Source organism: Hyposmocoma kahamanoa, unplaced genomic scaffold, assembly GCF_003589595.1.
Source record: "Hyposmocoma kahamanoa isolate Upper Pololo Valley unplaced genomic scaffold, ASM358959v1 93, whole genome shotgun sequence".
Classification (NCBI taxonomy): Eukaryota; Metazoa; Arthropoda; class Insecta; order Lepidoptera; family Cosmopterigidae; genus Hyposmocoma; species Hyposmocoma kahamanoa.
This window is the reverse complement of record NW_020654810.1, coordinates 8,475,268-8,496,926: the sequence shown is the minus strand read 5'-3', so window position 1 is coordinate 8,496,926 and position 21,659 is coordinate 8,475,268. Positions and strand designations below refer to the sequence as shown.

At 36.3% G+C, this 21,659-nt stretch overlaps 1 protein-coding gene across 2 annotated transcripts in view; it reads left to right on the top strand.

The window, feature by feature from the left end:
* Positions 1 to 677: 677 nt before the first annotated feature.
* Positions 678 to 21,659, top strand: part of LOC113237123 (sodium-coupled monocarboxylate transporter 1) — a 40,668-nt gene continuing 19,686 nt past the window's right edge. The window contains exons 1-5 of one of the 2 annotated variants that reach the window (XM_026473415.1): positions 678 to 1,046; positions 1,712 to 1,836; positions 4,759 to 5,060; positions 6,325 to 6,490; positions 9,024 to 9,135. In XM_026473415.1, the coding sequence (XP_026329200.1) occupies positions 1,780 to 1,836; positions 4,759 to 5,060; positions 6,325 to 6,490; positions 9,024 to 9,135 (637 nt within the window). In that variant the 5' untranslated portion in view covers positions 678 to 1,046; positions 1,712 to 1,779. Of the gene's footprint in view, positions 1,047 to 1,482; positions 1,837 to 4,758; positions 5,061 to 6,324; positions 6,491 to 9,023; positions 9,136 to 21,659 lie in introns of both variants that reach the window. The other variant, XM_026473414.1, reaches the window with a different exon arrangement.

Sequence of the window (21,659 nt, the reverse complement as noted above, 5' to 3'; positions counted from 1 at the left end):
TGAAATGGGATAAAACCTTTCGCTAAGGGTTAAAACTCGAGCGGGTTGTTTGGGATTTAATCCACTACCTATCTCTGCCCAGGTGCGAATAGGAATAAACTGGCTATTTAACAGGTTATTTAACGGTCTTATTACAACAAAAAAGACGATAATTTTATTGCAGTAGACGTACAATCTAACATAGCTACAATCTTTCAATTAAATCAATTTTATTTGGTAAAAATTGTTTATTTGAGTTACAAACATGCAAATACAATATAATTATAAACAATAACACATTGTATACAATAATTGATTGAATGCAATTCAATTATTTCTAGGCTAACATCCGTATAAAGGCATGTTCAACTTTTACAACGGGGAACTACGAAAAACAAAATCATCTGATCCATACATTTTGGTTCAGTAGGTACATGAGCATTTAGGGTGAAAGGGCTAAATTTAATTTACAAGCTGACCATAATAAAGATTATTCGCTTTGAAGTGACAATCACTGTTCTAAATACCGTGAAGTAAAATAACTATTACTGAAGGTCTGTATGATTTTAAATTTGTAGGCAATTTTTATTGTTTGTAACATATTTTTTCAAATTATTTTAAACCTTTGTATACGTAATGTAGTTAATACCCTATATTCAATATACCTCCTAATGCATTTTTGTGAATGTTGTCAGTCCGAAAACTGTACTTGACCCGTTTGTTCGTATACACTCTGCTTTACGGTACGCAAAATGTAGCGGAAAATAAGCAGTTCGTAGATTATACTGTAATGCAGCATGAACATAACAATTTCCCGCATCTATGATCAGTAAAGCCTTATGAATCCAACGCGATAAACATTGTCAAATGAAATAAAAAATTGAATTCTATTTATCAAATCAATATCATGCTATGAACACGCTTCACAGACTTACAATTCCTATACATATTATGTAGTGAGTGATCGATAAGTGCGTACGGCACCTAATTGTTTTATGGAAAAATTTCAAAATAATGTTTTGATGTGAAATATTGACCTTCGACCTAACTCGTGTGTAAATACTAAGGTAAGTGACGGGTCCTGTTCCCTTCAAACCGGTTGATCAATAAATTCCTTGAGTTTGTGAAAGTTATAGCTATGTACCTGCTTTATCATAGTACCTATTAGCAGATGCGTAATCATAGCTCAGGTATTGCATTTTAAAATAACAAGAAATCTGACTCTGGTCCATAAACGGCATTTGGCGGTATACTTTCTATAGGATTATTAGCTTAATTGTTTACCGTCATTCCAAGAATTTATTCAAGAGAAATAGAAAGTCGCAAATCATTCGCATCAAGCACCATGAATAGCATTTTTATAGTTACTTGTCCTTTTGGCATTCGTTGCCCTTATCATTGTTTATGAAACTCTGAGCATTAAAGTGCAAATTACCAATAGTGGTTTCTGTTGTTAGAAACCAATCGTCGCACAATCACGTGCGTACTTTGTATAATTTTCAGAACACTAACACAGCGCTGAATTTAATGCTAGTGGTTTTTAGACGAAGAAACCTTCTTGGAATATAAAATATTTGTATGTGACGCGTCCCAGTGACGAACCGTTGCGTCTTCAGTCTTAATTACCTATAATTGGTGTGTTTGTGGATACATCACATCACGGCGGTGTTTCATCCATACAGCACGCTCCTAACATCCAGAATATCGGAAGATAACGTTCCTTCCGTTCTAGAACATGTATAAAAGTATCAGCAATTCGAAGTTTTCTGCGTGACCGACGTGTTGCAGGACGTAGTGAGGATGGCATCAAAACGATTTTGTAAAAGCTTAAATTTTGGACTGCATTTTAGTTATAAGGTAAGTTTTTAAAAATACCTACTGAAAAATTAAAATACTGAGGCTCGTAAACTCATGTAGTTTCTTTACAAATTAAATAACTTCTATAATCCAATATTGTGTTCTTATATCTCAGGGACTACCACCATTTATATATTTGTGTCAGTTATTTTGAACTGAGAGGATATAGTATTACGAATAAATCTTCTATATGTTTAACACACAGTGTACTTATGATTTACATATTACATTATGGCATTCCTGACAAATTGGGCAGCTACTTATTGATTACACACCTTTTGACATAAATGATACCTTATATGTAGTAATAAGATGGCATCAAGATAAATCTCAACACCACCCAGACATTTATTACCCAACAGCAGTAACCTAATTCGAATCTCAGTGCTTTAAACTGGTAAATTCCTGTAAATTATAATTGCCATAATACTCGGAGAAGACGTCTTAATTATAATTATTGGCGCGTTTTAAAACAGAATACAACTCAATATTGAAGTATTTTGTTGCAAAGTTAGATTTTATAGTCGTGTAAACAGTTTTTCTAGTTTCGATTCGAGTGAGTACTTAACAACCGCGAAAATGCGTTTTTAATTTTATGCCTTTCCGTCGACTCAACAACTTTTATGTAGTCATACGTTAGGTTTCAGATTAGCGTTACTGCATTGTACCTTGTGTGACCTTACTTGCCTCTTTCGTAACAACTGTTTGCTAAGAGAAGTAGAAGTTTAACATTCCATTTGAAGCATGTGATAGTATTCAAGTTTTTTTAACTCGTTTTTACGATAATTAGCCGCATCACGAATAACCTTTTGACATGTTGCTTTACTTCGGACAGACTACATGTTACGTAAAATGAAGCAACTTCAAACCGCATTTATCGTGAGCATAGTTTCATAATTTCTAAAACGCCGTGAATAAGTATTTCTATAAATGAATTCTGGTAAATGTAAATCGGCATCAATCAGACTAATGGCGGGTTCACCGACGATAAAAATATGGGAAATAAGCGAATTACATAATTCAAAAAAACTTTGTACGCTTCTTTCGGTCAGTATATATAAGTGCTATTGTGTTACAGACATAAAATTTTGAGAATTGTCTGTGTAATTGGTTCAAGGAACTCTCAGCTAATGATTGGCCATGGACAACGAATGAAAACACAAGTGTTGAACAAAACAATATAATGAATACAGTCGTAAAATTTTATTTGTATACCGACACGCCTGTCTCCAGAAGGGTGAACAGGGACTATATATCTCCGCTAACTACGTCTAATACTCTCTTGCTTCTTTCGCTTCCTTCATTCGCATCAGTATTTCCCTAACCGTTCGTATATACGGGATTTTCTTGAGGAACATCGTCATCGAGGGTTTCTGTCCCCAAATTTCCATCCGTATTCACTTTCATAACATACTCGATCATCCATCCTCTATACAAAATCACATTAAAGTATTTCCATTTCTTCCGTTATCAAAAGAATGCTTTTTTATTCCAAGATACTGAAATAATAACCTCATAAATATACAACATTAATACACAACATAACAAATTAAACTCAACAACTAATCAAGTGAAATCTATTGTTCCTCAGTTATTACACTTAACCGCTATACAGCGGTTAATTCACATGACACGTAAATCGTCAAGAGAGAAAAAGATTTACATAGATTTATTAGTTCACATGTTACCTGTCACAATATTGTTAGACAAGGCTTACAATATCAGCGACTTTAGGTTCAAGGTCATGGTCTTGTCGCTTCGCATCTCTGAACGATATTCAATAAGCTCAGCAATTACTGCAAACCGCAAAACAATTACAGTCAAACAGTATTCACACTTTTGTGGGACTACGAAAGACTTTAAGGCGGTTTATGTAAATTATATGTTACCGCAATCCACAGTTGCGTGAACGTGATTGAATGGTACTTTCCGAAATGGTGATGGAGTTTATAGCATGTATCCAAATTAGATAATAATTTTAGTAAATTCTGAATTTAATAAAAAAAATCTCTAAATTGAACTGGTATAAAAATTGAATTTATCTCGCATTTATCGTAATTTTGTATGGCTAGATACTGCGATCTCTTTCATTATTTAACTAATGACGCAAACAAAACCAGATCAAACAACGATTTAAGCATGTGCACCTAATTGGTTGGAATGTGAGACACGCACTCGAATCATCCCATGCCCTGTGAGTTGGGTTTGAAGCATGAGCCGTCGCAGCCGGAACTATCCAGTTTAGGGTGGCTAGAACGAGAAGTAAACCGGCTAAGACTGCCCCTCGGCGGGTATCATCGCTTCAGCCCGAGGAATTAATTTGAAAATCATGCGACGTAACATGCTTCTGCGCGCGTCCACTGCAGTTATATTTAAGCATTAATATAATTTAACAATTGTTAAACAATAAATTTATTGTTGACTGACAGTCGACAATTACTCATAATTCAATCTTAATTACTTTAGATTAGTAGGTATCTACTTACGATTAACTGGCATCCAATAGCTACAATCTGCAAGGAACATAAATCAACTAGGTAATGGCTTTATTGCGCTTCGAAATAATTGGGTGTAGTTTTTACAAATCAATGGGATTAATTAATTGGATCTTAAGTTCTTAACAGCCTTTCGGAATTGAAAAATCACCATCTGGTGCCGGCTAAAATTATTACCTACTCGTCGGCCAACCCACTCACCGATTATGCAATTCCAATAGGTGTACAATTTCCAAGTGATTGCCGTCAATTGGTTGCTAGTAATTAGAGACTACAAAAAAAACATACGCCGAAAAACATATTTTATTACACGTAATAGATAATAAATAACACGCCCGTAAATTGCCCGTAACAGAGTTGCATAGGAACGTATGAAGATTTCAATCTCTTGCGATGTACAGTTTCATAATATCGAAAATCATTTCAGGATACGTTATTGACTTTGGTACTGTGTTGGAGTTTGTGTTCGCCTCTTGCATCAGCATCGCCTAGCTTGCCGAAGACAGTAACACTAAGAACAAATGAATCATATTCTGTGAAGAATGAGAGTCAAATAAATGAATTATTTCACTGGGAAGATTACAGCGTATTGGCTGCTATGCTCATAGTGTCTTGTGGCATTGGTGTGTTTTATGGATACTTCGCTGAGCAGCAAACCACAGGAGATGACTTCTTATTGGGCGGGTCGTCCATGGGGACATTGCCGATGGCTTTAAGCCTAGCTGCAAGGTAAGAATACTCAACATATGTACTATTTTTATTTTTAAATAATTATTAAACAACATCACATACGTTGTTTCGATCATTAAGAAACTAACTAAAACAAAAGTAACTAATGCGCTTGTGTTTTTTTAATAATATTAAGTGACGGGACGAACAAGTTGTGCGCTAAGCTACACGCCTATCCATAAATATTGCAGTGCCACTCAGAGCTTTAAATCGCAAAGATCTGAGAGGCACTGCCACTGCGTCTGTAACCCTGAGACATAAGTTGATAAGTCCCATCTGCCTGTAATTTCACCAGCAAACTTACCCTTCAAAATAAGAACACAGTAATACTGTCATTACTGCTTTACGGCAGAAATAGGTAAGGTGGCAGTGCTCACCTGGATAAACTCTTTCACAAGTAGCTCTACTACTAATAAATTGTTATGGAAAGTGTTATGGAAATCGGAAACAACGACAGACAAGTTTTACTACATTGACCCGGCCGGGGGTCGAACCTCTCCTCAGAGATGGCGACACCATGAAAACCGGCGTGCAAGCCACTCGATCACGGAGTCGTCAAACAAGTATTTAGTCAAATTTCAGCAGGAAACTTTTTTACGGTAGGCACCAAGTGACGGGTCAAACAAGCCATGCGCGTTTTTAGTTTACTCGTTAGTGTAAAGCGACACGCATAGCAGTTGCAATACCACTCAAAGCTTTAAATTGCAAAGATCTGAGGGACACTGTCACTACGCCTATCACCTTGAGAGAAAGAAAAATGAAAGGAAAGAAAGAAAAAAAACAACAACAACATAAGTTGACAAATCTCATGTGCTTGTAATTTCACCAGCACCCTTCAAAATCGGAACCAATTAACAAAAACATCAATTGAAAATTAAATTATTAGCAGAGTCAGTCGTAATCGTGGTACCTGTAAGAAACCCGAAACGTTGGTTTTGTTACGCGATATAAATCCGACAAAAATTGTTTCGTATGTAGCAATAGCGAGAACCTAAAAAATATCCATTTTCAACAATAATTTCCTTTCCTTTTTGGTAATGTCGTTTGAATTTATATTTATTATCACGGCATCTAGTATGTAAATACAGTAATCCATAGCATAACTTTAGCAACTACAATATAAACCAATTGACAAAGTGTAATTTATAAGTACTAAAAATGTGTACACACCTCATTTAAAAGTGATTTGAAATTTTATCTATACGTGTTCATAATACGAAAGTTGAAGGATACTAGCGTGACACTTAGTTGAGCGTACTTTCAGTTTCATCACGGCGATCGAGCTGTTGGGCAACCCAGCAGAGATGTACATGGCAGGGGCACAGTTCTGGATGATCTGCGTCGCGTTCATGCTCGTTGTACCGATAACCAGCCAGCTGTATTTACCTGTCTTTATGAGGCTGCGACTAACTTCTTGCTACGAGTATTTGGTATGAATATTCTTATTATCCACATAAACTAAGATATATATAAATTTATAGTTGCAACGACTCTGGCGTATTGATCTTGCTCCACCTTCCACAACTTCCGTCAGTATCTTTTTAAGTATATAAGAGCTTTTACACATGGCGACTTTTAGAAGCGATGCAGTCGCTAATCGCCTACCTTTACACACGCGCGCAACTTTAAGCAGTGGTGCAAACGCGATGCAAACGTGATGCAAACGCGATACAAAGGCAATAATACGAATGAGATGCACGTTATAGTTTCACTTTTAAATTTACAATTAACAAAACAAAATAATATGCATAAACCTATATAGATGTTTCGTATTCAAAAATAAGCGACTGTATCGATGCAGTCACGCGTTTGTGTCGATGCAATCGCGCGTTCCACCAACGCGCATTTGCATCGCTGCTAAAAGTCGTATGTAACCACTATAAAAGAGTACGACGTAGTACCTGTGTTCCTATAACGGACCTATATTCAAAATTATTTAACAAGTTTCTACACGTGGCCGAACATGCAACTGTTCGGCCACGTGTAGAAACTTGCTGACCTGCGGCGCAGAGGTCCCGGACTCAATTCCCGGGCCAGGAGAAATATTTGTATTGTATGAGTTTGGGAGTAATTTGTGGTTGTCTACGTGTGTGTCCATGGTACCCGCGACACAGGATTTCTATTATTATTATACGTTGCTCCGATCCCAAAGTAAATAAATAAAATACATCCACATCTGGAAAATTACAAGTTTTCCGGAAAGGTTTAAAGATACTACGAAGGAAATTAGTTGATAAGGTTTTTATGCTAAGTTATAAAGTTTCACACAATACTGTTACGGACAGGCGTTTAGCTTACCATCAGGCGCACGATTTGTTCGTCCCGTCACTTGATATTATAAAAAAAAGAATTTGTTTCATATAGTTCGTATTATTTTTATGACTTTTTTGTGATATCAAGTGACGGGACGAACAAGTCGTGCGCCTGATAGTAAGCTACGAACCTGTCCATAACAGTTGTGATGCCACTCAGAGCTTTAAATCGCAAAGATCTGAGGGGCACTGCCACTGTGCCTGTCACCCTGAGACATAAGGTGACAAGTCCCATGTGCCTGTAATTTTACCAGCACCCTTACCCTTCGAACCCGGAACATATGTAGTAATGCTGTCTTTCACAAGGATCTCTGCTGCTACTAAAATTTTAAGACTTTCATACTATGATTAGAGATCCAAAGAAAAATGTATCTGGTTCAAAACAATTCAACCTGAGCCACTGGAAGTTCCATGGATTGATAACTGTCTGATGAATAGACTTGGCGTTGTGACGGCTCTGAGGTTGCGCTATGGGCACATTCCTTCAAAGAAGTTTACCTTTTCGATGGGCATTACACCAACTCCTTATTGTAGCAATTGCGGCGTCACTGAAGACATTTACCACGTTTTGATGGAATGTGTTCGGACCGAGAGACTCAGGAGACAGTTGGGCAGTATAGTTAACATACGGCAGACTGGGTGGTGTAACAGTATACTGGCCGTTCCGTCGTCGAACGAAGCCAAAATACTGTACAAAATATATTTAGATAGTCTTAATCTAGGTTAGATGTATAAATTAAGTAGCATTACGGAGCGACATTACTATTAAAATACACAGTAAAGCTCCTTAAATTTAGATTAAAAAAAAAAGACTTTCATGTTATATCAGTAATCACTCGGTAATTTTATTGCATTCCACAATATAAAGACATAAAGATGAAAACTTATGGCTATGAGAGCCAATTGTGAAGCCTGGTGTACACAGCAATTTTAATAGAGAGGAGAACAAGCGCTTTGACGTATGATCACATGTGACTTTATTATACTAAGGCTACTAAATATGTATATTGTAACCTACTATGTCAACATAAAATACTAACAAATAATGATAATAACAACCCCAATTTACTGGCCTCAAATTAGTGAATTCCCTGTAAATAAAAATGGAAGTAAATTAATTTGCTACTTCTAACTACTACTTACTACTTTCCTGTACTATGTGTACCAGAATTCACTCTGGGGCGCTTCCCAAAATTCCCAGGCCAGCCCCATATCTTTCTACACAAGTTTTGTTTATAGTGACCCTCCCTATCAATCTCTTGGTTAATCCGAAAGGACACTTTAACCGGTGCGAGCAAGCCCGCACAGCCCGTTTGCACGGACACCCTCCTATTTTCCATATAGGTAGACACGCTTACTTCCCGTAGCACTCTGCGCTACTAACGGTTGCCACCGCTGAGCCATCGACTCTAAGCCGACTACCAAGTCTCCTGATTGGTGGCGGAGCTGTAAAGCACGTTCACGTCCCGACGCCGAAAAAACAGCGCCTCTCCAGTTCCCAAATACCCAGGCCAGAATTAATTTAGAATAGTTCATTTGCCCTATCGGGAATAGAACCCGGAACCTGCTCATCCTATACCCACAGTGCAAATCGTTGGAGCATCGAGGTCGTCAAAATACGCTTAACTCGCTAACACGTTAAAATTTTCAGGAAGTGCGTTTCTGCAAATCTATCCGCGTGTACGCAAGCGCTCTCTACATGCTACAGATGATATTGTATACGGCCGTAGCGGTGTATGCGCCGGCGCTCGCCTTATCCGATGGTAAGTGCACCTTATCTTGCTTTACTAACCACTGAATGTACATGGTAATTCGAGCAACAAATTAACATTTTGCGTGTTAAAAATGTAAAATCTCTCGTTTGTATAGTATGTGTACAAACTATAGTATATCGTACTAATGGTATGTGATGTAAAGGTAAAGTATGTATGCGCGGTGGTTTTTGAAGAACACAACATGATGCACATTGATTTTATTCAAACCTTGTTCTTTATAGCTATTTCAATGTGAAATTGTCTCATTATTGCTCAGGAATTAGATTATTTATGGAAAAAAATGCAATTTTTTTCCCTAAATTGCTATTTAAAGCCCCGAGTAGCACTGCAACTGTAATGGACAGGCGTGTCGCTTCCCACCTGGCCCACGACTTGTTCGTCCTGTCACCCGGTACATTAAAAAAAAATTGACAAACTAAATTTCCTTAAAAAATCGCACAACGTTATGTTGTGTCCTGAAAATATAGTGTGATCAAACGAAACCAGTATATTTGTAAGCAACAAGCGATCGACAGCGTATTTTTTGTCGATTATCATGTCGGACCAGACAAAATCGATTAAGTGTGTAAGAAGCACACGGTCAATATAGTATTTTAAGCAGATCGATACGTGTCCATCGTCAAAAATCGAACAAATCTGATTCTCTATCAGTGAACATAAGTTGGCACACACATGAGTTGTCTGTGCGTACATAAACGGGTACAATGATACAGAATCTAATATAAAGATACACAAATTATTCAGATTTTATTGTCCATAACATCATTATCTCTCAACTCTAAAGTCATCTAGTCGGAAAGTTATTGGATTGCGAAGCATCCGTTTTCGTAAAACGTAGAGTCATTTGTAAAATTGTTACGCACAAAAACGCAACTGCTCTTCAAGCTGAGTAGAATATGGATATGTAAGTCCCACTATCGTCCACCGGTTTCCTTGCATTACAGGGTTTAGGATATTTGTACGCAGCTGCTCTTCTTTGCATAGGTTGATAGATTACTTGTAGAGACCTCGGTATATTAAAAAATAAAAATAAAATATTTAAAGCACCACGTTTATCGTTGGCGCACCTAAACGGGAGAAAGAAAAAATGTTGTCACCGGGCCAAATTAAAATTAAATACTAAAATTAATTTAATTAGTTTTGCAACTCAAATATTCCCAACAACATCACCACGCTTAACTTCAACCATCTTTAAAGGGTTTTATGAAATTTTGACGCAGATTTCACCACCACGTTGGAAAAAAAAATTATACCTACGTAAATCGCTGATATATACTAGGTCGAATTTTCGATCTTTTTTAACATTGCTGCCTAACCAGCAAAATCAAATATGTACGTATAAATGTAAATATACGAAACAGGTACTTAGGTATGTTAAGTACTTACATTTTTTGCAATTCAAAAATGAGTAACTTTTAAGTTAATGTAAGTATCAAACTTGATTATTGATCATGTAACATCAATCAATACGTATACCATACATTCACTTCACGATATAATATAAAATTAATAGTGGCTGTTAAAAACGATGAAGATGATCATACAATAGGTAATACATCACAAACAAAATAGGGAGTTACCAAACAAAAGAAGTACGGTTAAATTATTAGGCTTACGAGAGATTAAATCAAATCGCATAGAAAACAGGAAAAAAAAACATTTTTGGTAACGATTAACAATCCACGCCTTCTCGAATTTATCGCTACGTCTGTCGGCTACAATTTCGTAATCGGTTTCGTACTTTCATTTACATAGTCAAATTCAATTGTAGCCTTTGCAATGCTCCATCCTAATACGGGTCAATTTAGGGTATGCCATACATATTCATAGTAGCATGTCTGACGCTTGTAATAGTTCGTACGGTGCAATAGATGCAACAAGTGTGTAAGTAATCCTACGGTATATTTATTGAACTCGTTAAGTCTGGGCATGGGTGGCGAAAATCGCATTGTACTCGATGGCCCTAAGTTACATAATCCATAGAAATAACGTGACATGATTCTTGTGTATTCACTTACGCATAATACTGACCATGTAATAAATCCTAACGGTTGAGTTATACGAGTAGACGTTCATCATAAAACAACCAGTTTTATGGAATATTGAATATTAATTATAATAACATTGCCAGGGAATACCGCCTTGTCCAGTTGGATATATATTTTTAGACTGTTGGAGAGGCGAGTATAATATAATAATAAAGATATTTAGTCGCTCTCACTTAGGCAGCTTTTATATATGCAATACAAATTCAATATCATATAAATAAAACTAAAATTACCTTAGGTGTAGAGCGTGAGACAAGAGTTCGTCGGGTAGTTAGTTTGGAAATGCCTCTTCCCACGCTTGAGTGTTACATTTTCTGCTTTAAACAGAAATAAAACGATGAATCGTAACTTCTATGTAGGTACTTCAGAGAACAGTCCCATTCCTGGTTTCCTTGCTTTTATTGGTATACTCTGTGTAGGTGTTCAAAAGTGGAAGTAGATATTATATTTATATTAAGCATGGACCTTAAGTATAGTGGTTCTAGAAGTTATCTATTTGGAATAAAATATATAGTAAAAGTTAAGTAAATTCTCGATACAAGAAATAAATGAGATGATTACGTAATGGAAGTGTTACTCGTAGAGGAGGAAGTATCAATTAACCGTCTACGATTATATTACATAGCTATATTAACTTATCACATACGCATAACAAGGTTAGAGAGGCGAAAAATATACATACATTTCCAATTAAGACTTAGACGCAATTAGCATTATAGAGATTGAACGTGGTTACGGCAATACTGCGTACGACTAAAATTACGACATTTCTCCATTATGACTCCTTTATTTTTACCTTAAACCTAGGTGTAAAATTAAAATGTCCGGGTAAAACACTATTATTTTACTTATCAAGTGGATTTTACAGAATTCCAATGTTCATCGCGTTCATGTCTTTTGTATGAAAATAGAATCATCCTAAGTAAAATAAAATTACTCCTCAATCAATTTTTCATTGCTAACCTTCCTAATGAAACGTATTAAATGATGATGAGCATACAAATATCAATAAAAGTATAATTAGAAATTGAAGAGAAAAAAAACTGATTTCATAGTTTTTTACAGTTATTACATGTAATATATGTATAAACAAAGAGTTAAAGTATTGTCTTTGGTAATATTCTGATAGTTGAAGGTAAATGAGAGTCTACGTGTAATCGCACTAGATCCAGGTCTTTCTGTGTTGGTTTCAACCAGACCCCCCGTGTAAGTGGCGGTTAAAGCGTTTAGATGTAGCAGTACCTGATTCTAGATTTTTCGATGCTGGTCGTCATCAATCCAAGGGCCTGCAAATTCGTAGTTTCCAGAAGCAACAGTGCCTGAGATCCCTTTACAAATAAATTTGGGAGATGCAGAAGAATCTGCAATTCTTCTACTAACTACCTCAACTAACGGGTCATAAAATATAAAAATCAATAGAAATTCAATCGCATGGGGTCGTTTACTAGGAAGCTATGTGCCAAATACTTTCAAAAAAAAATGAAATAATAAAAGTAACTACTACTTAACTACTTTCTATCAGGTGAACCGTTGATGTTTGCTGTTTTAAATAATACAACTTAAAATTCCACTTACGCAAACCTATGGCAACCCTTTACATATTTTCGTTGGAAATTAAAAAAGCGGTATAACAATTCAATTGGATTTAGGTTGCAGTCGTGTTAAGTTAACGAGTAACAAAAGTATTATGTAATAGAAGACAGTCGTTAGAATAATTCTACTCACGTAAATTGTATTGTTAAAAGAATGGTTAAACAAATACTTTAATCTACATAATAGGTACAGGTAACTACAGATACGTTATTTAAGGTTAAATTGTTGTCAATGTACATAGTAACACAACAAATAAAGTTATTTTATGTGTATAGAATAAATTAAAAAGTCGTGATTTTTGATTACCGCTTCTCGAGCAGAGGCAGGGTTCGAATTCGGACTCGCACCTCTAAGTTTTTCGGAATCTATATGGAAATTTAGTTTGAAATTTACCATGATGTTTTGGGTGAAAGAAAACATAGTGATAAAACCTGTACATCGAAGAACACACAACCCTCGGAAAACGTGTGAAGTCCCCAACCCGCATTTGGCCAGCGTGACGGACTATGGCCTAAACACTGACCTGAAAGGAGGCCCGTGCCCAGAAGGGGGATGTATAAGTGGGTTAATGATAATACTTTCATTATGCTATTATTTACTTGTTAGAGTAATCGTGAAATTGACACACTCTGCTTCACGCCCTTTTCCTCCCGGAAGGGCGCGGATTTTGGCGTCTTCCATTTGACAATGACAAAGCGGCTACGAACGGATAGATCCACATGTCGAAATCGCAAACAAACTCTAGATCCTCGACCAATCACTGTGAAAGTACGAGGGGACGTGGGGCGGACCGAGTTAATAACTACCCGCGCAGTGCGCGCGCACCCGCGCCAGCCGCCACTCTGAATAAGGCACCCTTGCTGCGGTCCTAACTGACACACATCTTTCGCCTCTTAAACACGCATCAATGCTTACATACACGTTCGTCAATTGAGGGTATTCTTGACGTGGTATCTCCATAGGACGTCCTCAACTTGTTCGTCGTAGGTTCGCCTTTATCGACCCATTTCAAATCGCTTTGTAAATCTTCCAGTAGCAGTTTCTTCCATCAAGCTGTAATGCTCACATTACTGCGTTCCGGTTTTAAAGGGTACGACTGCTGGTGAAATTAAAGGCACATGGGACTTGTCAACTTATATCTCAGGGTGACGGGTGCAGTGGCAGTGCTCTTCAGATCTTTGCGATACAAAGTTCTGAGTAGCTGTGCAACTGTCATGGAAAGGCAAAGAACCGTGACGGTAAGCGATACGCCTTTCCATGCATGCTACACGACTTGTTCGTACCGTCACTTGACATCATAAAAAAAATATTTCTTCAATCTTTTTTCGTCAAGTATCTGAAATCTCACTAGGAGTATGAACTATCGTATAAAAATATATTAATATAGGAAATGAAACTATATTTTTCCGGATTTAAATCGCGTATATTTGTTTTTTGAAAACAACTGACGTTTCGGGCTCTTTACAGGTCCCATAGCCACGGTTGAATGAGGTGGTACAGTATATTATTAATGCAGACCACCCTATTTTTTCACTATAGTTACAAAAGTTATTAATTAAATACCTTATTTTTAATTTTACTAAGAAACAATCCAATTTACGCTACATTACGTTTTACAAGTTATTTTATTGAATAAATTTTTATATACCTAAATTTATTATTATTAATTGAAATTAGAATATATTAAAACATATTAATTAGTGCTGCAGTCTTATGTCTGTTTGGGATTTTTCATCAGAGGAAATACAGGATCCCAAACTGGTGGTACGGAGAAACTATCTTCCCTGTTGAAATTAGGATGTTTTTTAATTTCAATGGCCTCTCGCAGCATCCTGGGTAGATATCGGACTTCTTTTGCAAGGACCTGGGGTTTATCAAACTTCATTGAATGTGTACGTTTATCCATGACATGCTCGCTGACTGCAGACTTGTTTATACGACGGTGTTTGACATCAGCTATATGTTCTTTAACGCGGGTACAAATACTTCGCTTCGTTTGTACAATATAAGAGAGACCGCACTCACAGTCAAGCTTGTAAACTCCTGCATCCTGTAAGGGGATTTTACATTTCACGGGTCTCAGGAACTGAGAAATCTTCCTCAGGGGCTTGAAATAGGTTTTGGTAGATGCACGCCTGAGAACTCTTCCGATCTTGTCTGTAACACCTTTCACGTAAGGTAAAATGGCAGGTCTTCGCTCGACTCTTGGTGGTTTAAATCCGGAAAAATAGTTTCATTTCCTATGTGTAACAATCGCGAAAATTTTATCGAAATTTACATAGTATTAATACACACATCAAAAGTGTCTAGGGATCAAGTACGTTTAAGAGTATTGCTGCAATTAGGGTTAATTATATTAACTTTTTTGTATCGCTATTGATAATTTTTAGTGAGTTTTAACATTTAAATAAGGAATATTGTTTAAAATTCGATAATAAGAAGAAAATCGACTGTCAATGTGGTTTTGTATAAAAATGAGTTATGGCGTTTTGACAAAATCATTACAATATCTGCATCGGAACCGAAACAATTTACATTATTATGGAGAGACGACATCATTTAACCCGAGAAGTGATGATGCGAGCCGTCGGAATGTTGGAAGCTGGTTCCAGGCAACGTGCTGTGGCTTTCACTCTTAACACTACACAGAGCGTCATAAGTCGCCTCTGGACGCGCTATCGCATGACGGGCAGCGTGGCCGAGCGACATGGAGGACGATCTCGCATCACGACTCGCAGACAGGACCGGTATATCCAAAATACTGCTCGACGGAATCGTACCATGACCGCCATGATGTTGGTTACGAGGCTCCACAGCTCCTCAGGCTTGCTAATAAGCGATCAAATAATCCGAAATCGTTTACGTGAAGTGGGTCTGCGATCCCGAAGGCCGCTCAGAGTTCCACCTATTGCACCCTGCAATCGCAGGACCCGTTTACGATGGGCTCGCGAACACAGAAACTGGGAGGAAGAAGACTGGCGCTATGTGTGCTTTTTGGATGAATCCCGCTTCGGTATGAGACCGGATACAAGACGTACTCGAGTTTGGAGAACATCTGGACGTCATGAACGTTTGAGATATTGTCAGGAAGTTCATCCATATGGTGGGGGAACAATAATGATATGGGCCGGTATTTGGATCGGCGGAAGAACCGATCTCATTTGGATCAGGGGTAACCTCAATGCTCAAGTTTACGCAGAGAGGATTGTTTCGGATGTTATCATCCCTTTGCGAGGCCAGTTGGGTGATTCATTTCAACTAATGCATGACAACGCAACGTCCACACACGGCTAGAGTCGTAACACGCATTCTTGCCGAAGCTCGTATCAACGTTCTGCCGTGGCCTGCTCAATCGCCAGACCTCAATCCAATTGAGCACGCATGGGATATGCTTCAAAGAAGAGCTGTGCCGAGTATGCATACCGTACATACTCTACAACAATATTTTGACTTGTTACAAAACACATGGGCGGCCATTCCTCAAAGTGATTTTGATGAACTCATCTTAAGCATGCCAAATCGCTGTAATTGTGTGATTCGTGTTAATGGTGGAAATACAGATTATTAATTTTCTTATCTTTACAATAAAAATGAGCAAAATCATCATTTTCGCCATTTTTTGTCATTTAATTGACGCCGTTAATTTGAGTTTTTTCCCACAATTTGCAAAAACATCAATTTTAGTTTATTTTAATTAAATATAGGGGTAAGCGGTTAAATAAAACATAAGCATTAAAGTAAGAAGTCGTCCTGGAAGACTGGATTTGGTAAATATTGCTTAAATAATTTTTATTTCAAAAATATTCACTTGATCCCTAGACACTTTTGATGTGTGTACTTTAAATATCCACCTTTCGCAACTCTACCAAAAACTCTATATTTGATGTGTTATCCGAAAGAGGCCCAACAGGTGGATAGTGTCGGTCAAATTTCCATACACAAGGTTTTGCACAATTGTTTCCAAATTGTTTTGTGCTAAAATATTAATGTGATGCAATGTAATCGATCCTAGTATTATTGCGCGAACATAAAAATGTTTGAGCTTACCTGTTTTTAATCGATTTCGAAAAAAGGAGGAGATTGTCAATTCGAATGTATTTTTTGTGTGTGTACGCGATTACTCCGATATTTGTGAACCAATTTCGATGATTTTTTTTTTAATTGGAAAGTGAATCTTGAAGAATTATATATTCCATCTCTGAGGGTAAAAAATTAGGGGGATGAATCCGGTTTATTGGAGTTCACCCACTCTCCGTTAACCGACTTCAATAACACTTGGCAAATAGATATAATTCCAATAAAAATAAAATTAGTTACCTTGTGGGCTCAATGACTCGTTTTGACGAAGACTTGCATATACATTTCAGTTAAATAGTTGAGGGGACCGCGGTAATGCGAATAAATTTTGCGGTTTCTTTACAAAAAAAGTTATGATTATATTATTCGCTTCTATAATAAGATTCCGATTGATATTCAAAATTTGCGATTTACGAGGCTTAAAACTATTATGAAACAAAAAGTTTATACTAAAGGTTCGTACATCTACGTACTTGGATGACAAAAATCCGTGGTAGTGACCCGTTTAGCTCTTTCAGATATTCTCGATTTTTAAGCGTCTTATATATTGTAAATTGTAATGATAAATGTATTCAAATGCATATTTACAAAGGGCAACTCCTAGAGTTTCTTGCTCATACTTCACAGGGGAATCTGCCTTACGAATGAACAGTAAAGTTTAATCAGTATGACGATTTCAAGTGAAATTTTTATACCTATTATTTGACTTTGGCTTTGATTAGATTTTTTTTCATAAAATGTATTTTTATTTTTCAAGTTTTCGTTGAGATAATTTTACTAAAAAAGTTACTTATTAGACTCAAGTGTATTATGGATTATGTTTATATTTATTATATTTGCGTAAACGACATACTGCGAATGATTTTTACCACATTATGTATTACATACAGAAAGTAAGAGTCCTATAGTAACACTAAATAATAGCGGTTAGACAACATCGTATTAAACATGACCGAGACGATCCATCTTAAATGTATATATTATGTAGTTCTATTCAAATGGATAACACACGTCGTGCTAAATACTGTCCGTAACTGCATACGTTACGTATTTTATTACTTTATGGCCGACTAAGAGAAAGTATAATAATAACATAGTACTTAGCGTCCATAAACGACACCTTTAACATACGCCATTAAGGCTGGTTGGTCTACCTACATAATATTATTATAATAAACAAACGTAATAAACTCGCACCAATTATTTGATCGAACTTGGGCATTCACTGCACTTATGAGTTTAGACAATAGTTAACTGAATAAATAGTTGTTTTAAACGAGTTCTAATTGTAAGCAATTATAGAAAGGAAAAGAATTATTACAATGAAATATTGTTTGAAGTTGTATATGTTGCTGATTCCTGTGTGATAATAGTGCTTACAGTTGCTTGGGCTGTATGTGGTTAAATATTTTTCTTTGTTTCCTGTATTGACACTTGTACCTTGATATTCTCAATGAGTTAAATAATAATTGTTTACATTTGAATAATAATGTTTTTAGTTTCTGCTTATTAAAACCTTAATAAAATCTATTTTTTGTACTACTTGTACAGATTTGTAATTAGCATATTTACTGATGCTTAACATATGTATATTTGTTGATAGCAATTTGCTGTAAATCTTCCAAATAATAAAAATAAAATAAATAAATAAAAAACCTACTACAATTCAAGTTTACTTGCAAAATTATTTCCAATGAGTCTTAGGAAACTTTTTAATTATAATATCAAATGTATTATGAAAACCTCTACTTATCAGCAGCGCGAGTGGCTTCAGTTTACAGTACCAGAGAAACCTAGTACGTAGTATCTAGTGTTAAACGTTGACCCGGCAAGGTCGCACATAATTACGCCTTTAAGTCGTGAATGTTTCAGTTTTTAGTACAACAATATTACATAATTTATTTATTGGACAATAAGTTACAACATACAGGTAAGGTACAATAAAAACTTAGATACTAGAAACTATAACGAGGATTAAATTCTATGAATAAAATTGGGTTACGCGGCAAGGCGCCCATTTTGCTGCCAGCGTTCCCCCTTTGTATGGTTATGCTTTTTTTATAATATCATCTAACGGGCATTGTGCGCCTGATGGTAAGCTACACACCCGTCCATAGTAGTTACAGTGCCACTCAGAGCTTTAAATCGCAAAGATCTGAGAGGCACTGTCCCTGCGCCCGTCACCCTGAGACATATGTTGACAAGCCCCATGTGCCTGTAATTTAACCAGCACCCTTACCCTTCAAAACCGGAACACAATAATGCTGACATTGCTGTTTGGCGACAGAAATAGGTAAGATGGCAGTACTTGCCTGGACGAACTCTTTCACACGGAGCTCTACTGCTACTATATATGCTAATGCGTTGGGCTAGGTAGCTGCCGGCCCTTGGGTTTCCCAGACAGTATTCATTTCTTAGAACAATTTGTTTAATTTTAACTTGTTTTGCATATATTACTTCACCGTACCTCTAGAACGGTGACACGACACCACTATTACAAGCCGATATTTAGTAACTTTCAAAGTTATTTTTAGCTGCTGGCTTATCACATACGAAATGTCCAGTAAGTAAAACATATAGCGTTTTAACACACTTTCTTAACGCACAATCTATTCTTTATATACGAGTATAAATTTAAAAAAATATATATGATTTTTTTTTCCACTTTTATTCTTGTTGTCTTCAATCGTGATGTCAACATGTATTATCGTGTATTAGCATTCTTTAGCAGTAGTAGCTCCTTGTGAAAAAGTTCGTCCAGGTAAGTACTACCTCAGCTATTTCTGTCGCCAAGCAGTGAGCATTATTGCGTTCCGGTTTTGAAGGGTTAAGGGTGCTGGTGAAACTACAGGCACACGAGACTTACCGATCTATCTTTCAGGGTGACGGGCGCAGTTACAGTGGCCCCCCAGATCTTTGTGTTTTAAAGCTGTGATTGACACTGCAACTGTTATGGACAGGCGTGTTGCTTACCATTAAGCGCACGACTTGTTCGTCCCGTCACTTGATACCATAAAAAAATTCTTAATACTTAATACATTACGAGTTCTTAGGTTTTCGCGATTGTTACACAAGGGAAATGAAACTATTTTTCCGGTTTTAAATTTTTAAGCATTAATATTAGACATAACTGGTTAATGACTGTACCACCTCACTCGACCGTGTCCTGTAAAGGGCCCGAAACGTTGGTTTGTTTGAAAAAACAAATATACGCCATTTAAATCCGGAAAAATCGTTTCATTTCCTACTTAATACATTCTTAATACTTAATAACACACACATTACCATTACATTACCTATTACTCTCTTGGATTTTAATAACCAGTACGTACCCACTATTATGTGTACAGTCCTTTCGTTTGGTGTTAACTAATAAGTTATCGATAATAAGTGCAAGTAAAAGTAAAAGAAAATATAATTTCTGTTAGGATAGTAGGCTTGACACACTACGATTCTACGAGTATAAGTGCACAGTCTTACTGTCTCTTACGTAATGGGATGACAGTACATGCGCTCATACAATTTCATGAGTGATTTTACTGCCCAATAACATTTATGTAACTGTACTCTATTCGGATGTGTTTGGATAATAACAGTAACGTTGATTGGAATTGACACAAAAATAGTGTCGAGTATGCAACTCGTATTGTAAATTTATTTACGTTACCTAAGTACTTTTAGTTGGTATTAGTGGAATATAGTTTTTGGGCTTACAAGTACTTGAAAAAGTTGCGATGCAGAATGTCTGACTACGAGGTACTAGCAAATACATATGTATTTATTATAATTATACGTATGTGTTTATTTTGTAATAGCGTAACCAGACTGTGTCAGGGCGTGACAGGCCCGTTAGCCATTTCGTAGTTTAAAGTTTATCAAAATAATCTAAACGATGTGTTGATATACCTTTGTAATATGTAATGGAATTAAATTATTTTTCCTGTGTGTGGTTGTGTTTATCATTCAGGTTTATCAAAATTAATAAATGTTTTATTGTCATTGAAAAGGGCCCAACCTCGTTATTTTAGTTACGAAGTTGTTAAATCTATGAGTTACATGGGAACTCGTATCTGCTAAACGTTGAGTTTAATGATATAAAAAATAGGGAATTGATCCCCTTCATCACCAGAATGCTCCTCAGAATCATCTGAGATCAAAGATCAGTGTGCCCAGTATATTAAAACCTATCCAACTTCCGGGGAAACAGTAAGAACCGATGCATCAAAATTAGGTGGGATACCAGCACTTTTTCAATTGCAAACCAAAGCTTCTAAGACTGTTGGGATATTTTTCATTAATTAACCGTAAATGTTAAACTTTCTAAGTAAAATCTTCTGAAATCAAACTTTTCACTTTTGAAAACGACTGTATTATTATTTATTATTTTTCCTAATGCGGTCACGAGTCTTAAGCCAGTGTCAGTGTCCGTTAAGTGTGAAGTTTAAATTTGGAAAAAACACCAGTGATGATGCTCTACATTTCAATTGTATTTTGTTAACTTTAAAAAATATATACCTACAACCAAAATATTTCCATTTACATGTGTGATACTTAATAGCAAACCCTTTTAAATTAGCTTCAGAATTACTTAGAATGCTTATTAAAAGACTACTGACAGAATTTGCGAAATACTTTATTAAGTATACTTTATAAGGTGTATTCACCTACGTAACCTTTTTAAAACTTACGAAGCTTAACACACTGTGGTTCCTATATCTATGGGAAACACCTAATACCTCAATAAACATAGCAAGAACGTTAACAGTGAAATAAAATTGTTGTTACATAACACAA